Source organism: Strigops habroptila, chromosome 3, assembly GCF_004027225.2.
Source record: "Strigops habroptila isolate Jane chromosome 3, bStrHab1.2.pri, whole genome shotgun sequence".
Lineage (NCBI taxonomy): Eukaryota > Metazoa > Chordata > Aves > Psittaciformes > Psittacidae > Strigops > Strigops habroptila.
Window position 1 is genome coordinate 1,250,549 of NC_044279.2, and position 10,816 is coordinate 1,261,364.

The 10,816-nt window shown below is 55.5% G+C and overlaps 1 protein-coding gene across 4 annotated transcripts in view; it reads left to right on the forward strand.

Moving 5' to 3' along the window:
• NRF1 (nuclear respiratory factor 1) overlaps positions 1-6,108 on the forward strand; it is a 74,626-nt gene extending 68,518 nt beyond the window's left edge. For all 4 annotated transcript variants that reach the window (XM_030478831.1, XM_030478833.1, XM_030478830.1 and 1 more), the window contains one exon: positions 4,204-6,108. In XM_030478831.1, coding sequence (XP_030334691.1) covers positions 4,204-4,367 — 164 coding nt within the window. In that variant the 3' untranslated portion in view covers positions 4,368-6,108. The remainder of the gene's footprint in view (positions 1-4,203) is intronic.
• Positions 6,109-10,816: the final 4,708 nt, after the last annotated feature.

A 10,816-nucleotide genomic window follows, 5' to 3' on the forward strand; every position in this document is an offset into this window, starting at 1 on the left:
CTTCTCTGCTGAAACAGCAGGAGTTTCATTATCTCCTACAGCCGCCACAGTCCCCCAGCTAAAATGCAGCCACTAACATCTGACCCAGCATTAGAGTCCAGCCACAGCCGTCTCTAATCCTTTGATTCATGGTGGCTATCTCAACCCCTAAAGCCTCTCCTTCTCCCTTGGCCACCCTTGGGTCCTCACCCATTCCCGCCATGGCTCTCAGGCAGTGATGGCCATGCCATACCCTCCTTCCTAGCAAAGCCAGCGCATCCTCCACCAACTTACCAAGCACGCTGCAGGTAAGTGAGAGGCAGGATCTTGGTGCTGGCTCTGCCCCAACTCCCTGTGTAGATGTCCTTGTGCTGGAGCTGGCTCCTCATCCTTGTCAAAGGCAAGTGTTGGCAGGTAGGTGAGGTTGGTGGCCAGGAACGGGTGATTCAAAGGGGACAGAGGTGTCTGGGCTTCTTGTCTCACCCCCCACTCACAGGTGGACTTTTAGGGTGGCTTCATGAATGCAAGCAAACACACAGCCTGGCTGCATCATCCTGCGTGCCAGGAGCCTGTGGCCATGGTCTGTTCCACTTGGCATGCGATACATCACATCTGCTGAGGCAGGAGCTGTGTGGGATTCAGTGGGATCCCTCTTCCCTGGCTCAGTTCTCCTGTGTTTCCCTGTTCCCAGCTCCACTTTCTTTGGAGATAGGTGTTCTTCAAAGACTCAAGAAGTTGGGGTTTTTATTGTCTAATGGATTTCCTGGTTTTAATACAATTGAAAGGGTCTGAAATCCATGCTTTAGATTAACATATGCCAGCTAGATTAGGGCTAATCAGGGTGCAGGTCTGAGCAGATGCAGCGCAGGGCCAATCCTAGGCCTGATTACAGCATCTCAGTGCTTTAATCGTCTCTCTCCCAAGGGCGATCAGCTCTGCTTTAATGCACAGCAGACTTTGCAGCCCTCTCCTCCTTTGGGTTGTCACCACCCCTGGCAGGAAGGCTGCTACGTCAGATGCTGAGGCGATTTAGTTTAATCCCATGCAGAAAGGGAGCTGCGTGTTGCTGTCTCTCACAGAGACTTCCCTGCTCTTCCGTGCGCTCCAAGAGGTGCCAAACCTTGGGTGACATGGATCGTAGAATCACAGAATGATTTGGATTGGAAAGGACCTTAAGATCATCCAGTTCCAACCCCTGCCATGGGCAGGATGCCTCACACTAGACCATGAACTCATCCCTTCCAAAGAGAACCCTCACCATCTTTTAAGGTGGTGACTTTGCTCTTTGGGTTGGCCATGGGTAGTAGACGTAGTGTCATTTGAGAGCTCCAGCAGTCTCCTTCAGGCTAGTAACCCAAGTAACTCAAGGGGCTTAGTTGGGTTGTTGGTCTGGAGCAGGGATTTTAGGTGCATCCCAGGCCAGATCCCCATGTCTGTGCCAGCATCTGCTTCAACTGGGATATGCTATATTTCATTGAAGGGTTTCATATAGGAGATTTTCTTTAGGAGGGCTGAGTGTGAGCTCTAATTTCAGTGTTTTGTTACCTAAAACTCTCATCTATTAGAAAGCACCCTGGCAGCTTTGTACCTTCTGACTCCACACCATTCATAGCAGTCAGTGTTGAACCATCCCACCAGGAAAGCAATTCCTCCACTGGGCTGTGAACTGGACAACCATGGTTTGGGGTGCTCCTGGCGTGGGGCAGCCCTTTGGCTGGGTGGATCCTGAACACTTTCCAACCCTCAGAGTGCTTTGAGATCCCGAGAGGAGGGACGTTGAAGGGCTCCAAAGCTCCCTGTGCTCTGCTGGGGTCACCCACCTGGTCAGCACGATTAACTCATAAGCTTTCCTGTCTGTTCTGGAAGTTATCTGAGGACACTGAGCGTGCTGGGGTTATTAAATGAGTGCCCTTGGCAGGACAGAGTCTGCTCTCTGCAACAGAAACCTGAATCAAAAGAGATTGGGCTGCTTTTTTGGGAATGCTGGGTCAGGAACCTGCTGTCCTAAACCATTTGAATGCTGTTTCAGGGGCTGGGCATCCAGTGCTGCTGGCTGGAAGGATGTGTTGACCTCTAAAAGCTTTTTTATTTCCCCAACAGAGGTGGGGATACTTTAGGAAATGTCGTGTATGGGGTAGGATTTCACAGGCTCAACAGGACAAGCTTAAGGCACCAGTGGGAACAGGTAGATAATATTTGAATAGAAATCATAGAACCCCAGCCTGGTTTGGGTTGAAGGGACCTTAAAGCTCCTCCAGCTCCAACCCCTGCCCCGGGCAGGGACACCTTCCACTAGAGCAGGTTGCTCCAAGTCCCTGTGTCCAACCTGGCCTTGAACACTGCCAGGGATGGGGCAGCCACAGCTTCTCTGGGCACCCTGTGCCAGCGCCTCAGCACCCTCACAGGGAAGAGCTTCTGCCTCAGAGCTCATCTCAATCTCCCCTCTGGCAGGTTAAAGCCATTCCCCTTGGCCTGTCCCTACAGGCCCTTGTCCAAAGCCCCTCTCCAGGTTTCTTGTCAGTCTACAGCCTTCATGGCCCTCCTACCTTCCATAGAAGGATGAAGTTTATCTTCCCAGCCTGCAGGATCTGCTATTCCCCATCCCCTGCCCGGCTGTACCAAGCAGTACCAGTGCTCCTTGCTATTTTTGCCACCTCTTTTCATCATTCACATCACAATATCCTCAGGGGCCTCTTTGTTTGTTGTCACCTTGGTGTTCCCTGGCTCACCGTGTTTGGCACAGTGATGCTCTCCTCCATTGCCAAAACCATGCCAGAAGCTTCGCCAGCTCCAACTTCAGCTTGGGGGCATCTGATCCCTTTCTGTAGCTCATCCACCCTTGGGAAAAAGATGATTCCTGCTTTATTGGACCCATCCGTGATTGTGGAAGGGCTGAGAAGTTTGGTTTGCTTTCTGTTATCCCTGTTATGTGTCATATATATACATGTGTGAGTGTTTATAGTTGGTGTCTGGAGCCAGCATGGCTTGGTTGGGACCCACTGGTCCCAACGCTGCCCTTCACCCATCTTGGTGTGAAGGCAGAAGGATCTGACTGGGATGGAGAATGAGCTGGAGGAAGTGAATGGTGTTTGAGAGGGGCCATGGCTGTACCAGGACTCATGGGCAGGACAAGTGGTCTATGATGTGCACAGTGGTGGGATCCTTCTCATGTGCCATGAAAGTGGGAAGGTGTTTGAGTAGAGAGTTACAGGGGATGGAAGAGTCATGGGGGGAGAAGCCAAATTTATCCCTTCGTCAGCCCCAGGGTTCCCAATTTTGGGCAAATCAAGTGGAAAACATGTTTCAGAAGCATGTTCTTCATCTGTGGGTGGCCACTGCTGGGCTGTGTGGTGGCACACTCATGGCTGTGGGAAGAACACATGGGAGCAATCCCTGCATCCAGCAAAGCAGGGCCTGACAGTGCTGACTGTTCAGGTACCTGCTCCAGCATCCCAGCATCTGCTTTGGGTTCCTCCTCCAAAAATGTCTTATTTCCTTCCTCCTTAACCTAATTCTCTCCCTGCAGCAGGCCAGCCCCATGGTGCAGGGGGTCACCATGCTGCCACCCAACCCTGCCCCATCCCATCCCTGCTTCCATCCCACGTGGCACCATGGTGGGTGAGTCCGGCACAGCGAGGCAGGAACACCTTCCACTAGAGCAGGTTGCTCCAAGCCCCTGTGTCCAACCTGACCTTGAACACTGCCAGGGATGGGGCAGCCACAGCTTCTCTGGGCACCCTGTGCCAGCGCCTCAGCACCCTCACAGGGAAGAGCTTCTGCCTCAGAGCTCATCTCAATCTCCCCTCTGGCAGGTTAAAGCCATTCCCCTTGGCCTGTCCCTCCATCCCTTGTCCAAAGCCCCTCTCCAGGTTTCCTGGAGCCCCTTTAGGCACTGGAGCTGCTCTAAGGTCTCCCCTTCAGGAGCCTTCTCTTCTCCAGGCTGCCCCAGCCCAGCTCTCTCAGCCTGGCTCCAGAGCAGAGCTGCTCCAGCCCTCGCAGCAGCTCCGGGGCCTCCTCTGGCCTCGCTCCAGCAGCTCCACGTCCCTCTTGTGCCGTTGCCCCAGAGCTGGACACAGGCCTCCAACAATCCAAAGGATCATCTCTGGAGCAGCACGAATGCAGCCTCCAGACCCCTTGGGACCTCAGCACGTGGCCACACCAGCCTCATCCTGCCCTTGCCCTGTTCCTTCCCTCCCAACCCCTTTCCTTCTCTTGTCTCCTCAGGTCTCGTCCAGATCCCCGTCAGCATGTACCAGACCGTGGTGACCAGCCTGGCCCAAGGCAACGGCCCCGTTCAGGTGGCGATGGCCCCCGTTACCACGAGGATAGGGGACAGTGCTGTCACCGTGGACGGGCAGGCGGTGGAAGTGGTCACCTTGGAACAGTGACGTTCCCAGAGCCAGGATCATGGTGATTTTCCTCGTCTCTTAATGCGACTAAGTTTTTTACGCCTCTCCAGAGATGCAATCAGGTGGCATCGAGTCTCCAGCTTTGGAAGCAAAGGGTTTGAGGTTTTGTTAACCTTTTTTTTTCTTTTTTTAAAGGAAAAAAGGAAAAAAAAAAAAAAAAGGAAAGAAAAAAAACCCCAGGAAAACAGGAATAATCTTAGCAGAGGATGTAAGTGCAGCGTGTAAAGTGCATTTTCACAGCGCCACTCTGCTCTCGTAGGAGTGAGAAGCCAAATTGTGACGGGACTTTCATTCCGAGGAGATCTAAAACGAAAGGAAACAACCCCCTTGTTCCCGAATTCCCCACTATGGGATGGAGCAGGATGAGGCTTGGAGGGGAACATGGATACCTTCAGCCGAAGCTGCTCCCGGGCACGGCCCTCTGCACTTGGCAAATTAGGTTTCAAAAGATTTTAACGTGGACTTTTATATGAAAGAAAAATGGAATAACCACAAAAAAGAAAAAAAGAAAAGGAAAATATTTTGGGAAAAGGCTCCTCTCTTGGGATAAAATAAAGGAATGCATGTGTGACTGCAGGGGGGTGGCAGCCTCGGGAAGGGATGATGCTCTTCCAGGAGCCAGCGGAATGCCGCCCTCCCCGTGCCATGCTCCGCTCGGCTCCCCTTGGTGCACACTGGAGACCTTGTTCTTATTCTCTGCTCTCGGAACGTACCTGCCATTGTCCATCTTTCTTCTTTTCTTTATTATTATTATTATTATTGTTATTATTATTATTATTGCCCGTTTTTTGTGGATCTAAACCCGAGTGGAAACGCCTCTAGAGGGGCTCTGGCTGCGTCTTTCCCTGCTTGCCCAGCGCCTTCCCAGCACTTCCCTCGCCAAAGAGCCGCCTTGGGCTCATCCCAGTCCCTGCTATCACCCCCCAGGACCCCACATCCTCCCTTCCCATCTCCAGAGAGTCCGGTTCCCACAGGAAAAGCTTCACTTGAAGGTATTTGGGGGGGCTACAAGCGCAGCCCCTTCCCTTTGGGAGACCCCTTTGCATCCCCAACCCTCCCACCTGCCCTTTGTGCATCTCCAAAGGACTTGTAACCCCCAACATCCCAAAACCTTTCCAGGAGGGTTATAAATAGGCCTTTGGGGGGGGGGTATTTGGAGGGGGCAAACTTAACGTTCCCATAGGCCAAACCCTCCCATCCCAACGGACCCTTCCTCAGCCGCAGCCCCCCCACGCGTGAAGTTGTGCATCTTATTTAATTCTGGGGTTGGTTTTGGGGGGGGTTAAAGTTTTCTTTCCACGTGGCCATTAACAGATTCCTCCCCCCATCCCGCTCCACCTTTGAGGAAGTTTTCAGATTCTCGTATTTCCTTGTTTTCTATGGACAAAAAGAAGATATCCCAAATGTTCTTTGTATACATTTCTTCTGTGCTCTTCAACGAGGGGGAGGGAGATCTTCCCATAGAAGCAGTCCTGGTTCTCCCCATGGGCTACCACCATGAGGAATTCTTTGGGAATGATTATTTTTCTATTGTCGTTGTGAAGATGTCGGTGGCTTTTCCAAGTCAAGTGTTCCTTTGGCGATGAAATGACGTCCTTCTTTGTCCCCCTGCCCTCCCCAGAAAGAGACACAAACCAGGCAAGTAGCAGAGCATGGACCCCCCCTTGTTTTCCCAGTGTCTATTATTGCCTCATTCAATAAATTGTTACGACTGTGTCTACCCCTGCCTCCACCTCTCCTCTTTTGGGGCGGTTGGGGGGTTTTGGTGTATTCTGCCATCCCTCCAGCCCCAGAGGGTGTTTTGGGGCTGGTCCTGCACCCCCAGTGCTCCCTGCACTGGTGATGTTGGGGCTGGAGAGGAGCTGAGCATGGATGGGATGACTTTGGGGCTTAATCCTTCCTTTATCTCCTTCCTTTTGACTCTTCCAGCAGCAACCTGGAGCTGGGTGGGAGCTATGGGGGTGCTTGAGCATCTCCCCTGTGTTCCCACCAAGGGCTGAGCCGGCTTTTGGGTTGAATTCCTCCATTTTCAGCCCAGGTGCTCTCACCAGCAACCCAGGGTGTGTTATTTGGGATGCCCCATCCCTGGCACTGTCCAAGGCCAGGTTGGACACCGGGGCTTGGAGCAACCTGCTCTAGTGGAAGGTGTCCCTGCCCGTGGCAGGGGTTGGAGCTGGAGGAGCTTTAAGGTCCCTTCCAACACAAACCATTCCATGACTCAAACCCAAGGAGGAGCAGGGAAGGCAGCGATGGGTTTCAGCAGCTTTATTTGAACGTGGGTGCAGGATGGTTGCTCCAGCACAGTGATTCCTGGGGGCTTCTGTAGCCTGGGAGCAAGAAAGAGAGGAGAGGATGGCTGGAAGGATGGACAGATGGACAGAAGGAAGGAGAAGAGGAATGTGGCTGTATTATGGGTATTCCTGACCAAACGGAGCAAATCCCCATCCAAGCTCAATCTACTTGGACATTAAAGATGCTGCATGTGCTGTGAGGGCAACCCAGGGGTCCAGGCACCCCTGGGGACCCCAGGACATCCCCTGCCCGTGATGGGGTGCCCCAAAGGGCCCCAGATCTGACAGCATTTGGGGTGGGGGGAGCAGCTCGGCCTGGCAGACGCTGCCACCAGGCTTTAATCTCTGTTAATCGCTCTGTAATAAGCAGGTCGGGGCCTCCCGCTGGGCTCCCTCCCTCCGGCTTCCCATGGCCCAGCCGGGAAGAGGCTGCTGGGGCTGGATCCTGCTCCCCTCCCCAGCCCGGGCACTGTGGGGGGGGTCCCCTGGGCATTGAGGGGGTCCTACCCCCCCCCATCCCAGCACTGCTTTGCTTTAGATAGGCTCCAAATGGCAGGATCTGACCCCAAAAGAGCTGGTGGGTGCTCATGGGGGGCTTGGGGTGATGGGGAGGGTGCCCCCTTTGGGGGTGGAGCCTTTGGGGAAGGGGTGGAGCTTGTGGGGGTGTGGCCTGATGGGGGGGGCTTGGGGGATGCTCCGCCCGTTCCCCCCCATTGCTGAGTCAATTGGGGGGGTAAAGCCCAGCACTGGGGGGAGGGAGGGAGGGAGGGAGGGATGGACAGACAGACAGACAGCATGGTGGGTGGATCAGTGGCTGGTTGGACAGACGGATGGACAGATAGATGGACAGGCTGGTGGATGGATGGATGGACAGACGGATGGATGGATGGACAGATATCTGCTGCACAGACCAGTGAATGGATAGATGAGTGGACAGATGGATGGATGGATGGATGGGCAGACAGACAGAAGAACTGGCTGCTGGTTCTTCACCACGGATGGGTGGGTGGATGGCTGTATGTATAGGCAGATGGGTAAGAAGGGAAGAGGGATAGATGGCTGGACAGACAATGGATGGCTGGATGGATAAACAGAGGGATGGATGGATGGACAGACGGGCAGAGGGATGGATGAACAGAGGGATGGACGGACAGAGGGATGGATGGATGGACAAATGGATGAACAGAAGGATGGACAGACAGATGGATGGATAGACAGAGGGATGGATGGCTGTACAGGCAATGGATGGGGTGCCTGGCTGACCATACGAAAGAATGAATGAATGCACAGACACACAGACAGCCTGTACCCCACCCAACCCTCCCACCTTCCCCAGGAGGGCAATGGGGACCCCCATCCAGCAATCCATCCATCCATCCATCCGTCCATCCCTCCATCCCTCCCCGCCCCCCGGCGCAGGAGGATGATTGGAGCCTAATCCAGCGTGATCCAATCTCCGTGGGCTTATGCCGAAAGCCCCGTAATCACCCAGCGCTGCCCTACATATCCCAACAGCAGCATCCCAACGAGGGAGATGGGGGGCGAAGGGGGGGTGCAGAGCCCCCCACCTCCCAAAGTGTCAGCCCCTTCCCACACTATCCCTGTGTCCCCCCCAAACCTGTCCCCATCCCTCCTGCGCCAGGGACATGTGGCAGCTGCTTCAATGGTGCCTCAGTTTCCCCCTTTCTCCAGCAACAGGGGGCTGGGTCAGGGATGGATCCAGGACCAGGGGCTGGATCCAGGGCTGGGAATAGGAGCTGGACACCTCTAATCCCCCCCAGCTGCCCTGCCCACATCATGGAGCCGGATCAGCCCTTAATGCCTGGAGTCACACAGGGACACGTGGCTGCGCTGCTCCAATGACCGGTGTCGGCAGATCCCTGTCCCCATCCATGGAGACACTCTGGGATGCCGGATCACTTCCATGGGGGATGCTCACCACCACCTATGCCCAGACACGCGCTGCATTCCCCCCACATCCGTATGGATCAGGACCCCATGAGCCCCCTCCCAGCTCAGCAGCACCCATGGGTAGGTGGGTTTGGGATGCACAGGGTGCCCGGCTGCACCCATGGGTGCCGGGGGGGCCCATGTCCGCGGCGGTTCCCCAGGGCTGTAGTTGGCAAGTCTAGAACCACCGGATCCTGCTACCGCACCAGTGTGAGTTCTACCATTGCCAAAGGCAGCCCCAGGGCCGGGCACCACCGGCACCGTCGCAGCAGCCGGGTCTCACTGTGGGGACCGGGGCGGGGGGGACACATGGACACGGTGCCAGGCCTGGAAAGCTGCAAAAAATAGGGAAAAATACATAATTCCAACCCCCCCCCAGCCAGAAACCCCCATTCATGGCCCCAGCAGATCCTCCCATGGGGATGCTTGGCTCAACCCCAGGGAGATGCCACCACTGTGGTTCCAGGAGCGGAGAAGGAGCAAGGATCCCATCCTGCTTGTGACAACCACCATGGGTACGTGGCCTAGATGCCTCCACGGGCTGGGACACCACACTGGGATGGACACCCCTTCAATGGCACCCATGGACGGGGTCTGGTGGCCATCTCTCCATCACCCCATCAATACCGGGCTGGTTCCCACCATCCCATCAGCATCCCTGCACTGCACCCACCACCCAGCACCGATGCCCGTCCGTGTCCCCCCCTCCCCGGCGCTGCTCTCTCCACCTTCTCCCATATTGGCACTACACATAATTGCTCAAAAGCTACAGATAGAAGCAAAAATGTGCTAGTGCCAAAACGGGCCAAGGGACGTCGGTGGCGGCCCCGCGGGGCTCGCGGGTCTGTCTCTGCTCTGTTTATGGCCCTATGGTAATTCACTGACCGCGGGGTTGCACAGTGAATTCTACCAGTGCCATACACAGAACAGGAGTAGCGAGCTCGCACCTTCTCCCGTTATCCCTTCATTCTCACCCCCCAAATAAGTGGAATGTCCCCAGCCCGAAACATCAAGGGAATAAAATGGGAATAAATCAGCTTTGGAAGCCACCAATGAAGGGAGATGCTCGTCCCGTTGCTGCATCTCCGGGAAGGATGGGGAAAATCCGGTCCCCAGCTCGGCTGCTTGGGTGCTGGGGTTTTTGGGGATGCTCCCCAGTGGGATGGGGATGAGGGAATGCCGGGATCTGGCTTTGGAACCTGTTTCCCAGCCATTGCCATTGCAGGGATCTGTGGGTGGCTCAGCCCCAGACGCTGCTGGATGGCTGCAAACCCCCCTCCATGGCTTGAGGCCCCCAAAACAGCCACAAACCCCCTGATGGTTGCAAAGCCCTCAGATGGTTGCACACCCCTAAAAGCTCTCAACCCCCCCTCATGGTTCCAAACCATCCAGATGGCTGCAACCCCCCTAAAACGTTCCAGCCCCCCCAAAGGTTGCACATAACCCGGATGGCTGCAACCCCCCAAAAGGCTACGACCCCTCTGGATGGTCGTAAAATCCCCAGAAGGCTTCAAACCCCTCCCTGGATGGTTTCAGACCCCCCCTCAAGAGGTGCAACCCCTCCTACATGGCTACAAACCCTCCTCATGGCTACAACCCCCCCAGGTCATTGCGAACCCCCTGAATGGTGGCAAATCCCCCCAAAGCTTCTTGATGGCTGCAGACCCTTTGACAGGTTGAACCCCCCCGGATGGTTCCAAACCCTTTAAATGGCTGAAAGCCCCCCCAAAATGTTGAAAACAGCCCCATGGAAAGTTAAAACCCCCTCCCCCAAAGAAGGTTACAGAGCACCCAAAGCGTTGCAGACCCACTGGATGGCTCCAAACCCACCCCAGAAGCTCGTAGCCCCCTCAGATGGTTGCCAAGCCCCCCCGGGGTGGCAGTGAACCCCCTCTGGCTGCGCCGCCGTCCCCAGTGGCCATGGCGGCGGTGGAGGAGGAAGCACAAAGTCTCCTTTGTGTCGGTGAAGCCGAGGCCCCATCTAGCCCGAGCGGCTCCACATGAGCTCCGGGTGCCCCCGATCCGGTCAATGGGACCTGAGCCCCATTGAGGATGCACCCCCCGGCCCCTCTGCCCCATCCAGCATCGAACCTGGGGGTGCAGATGGGCAGCGGCGCTTGCTCGGCTCGGCCATCCCATGGCTTGGGCAGCATTCCGCATGGAGGGGTTAGTGCTGGTGGGGACAGA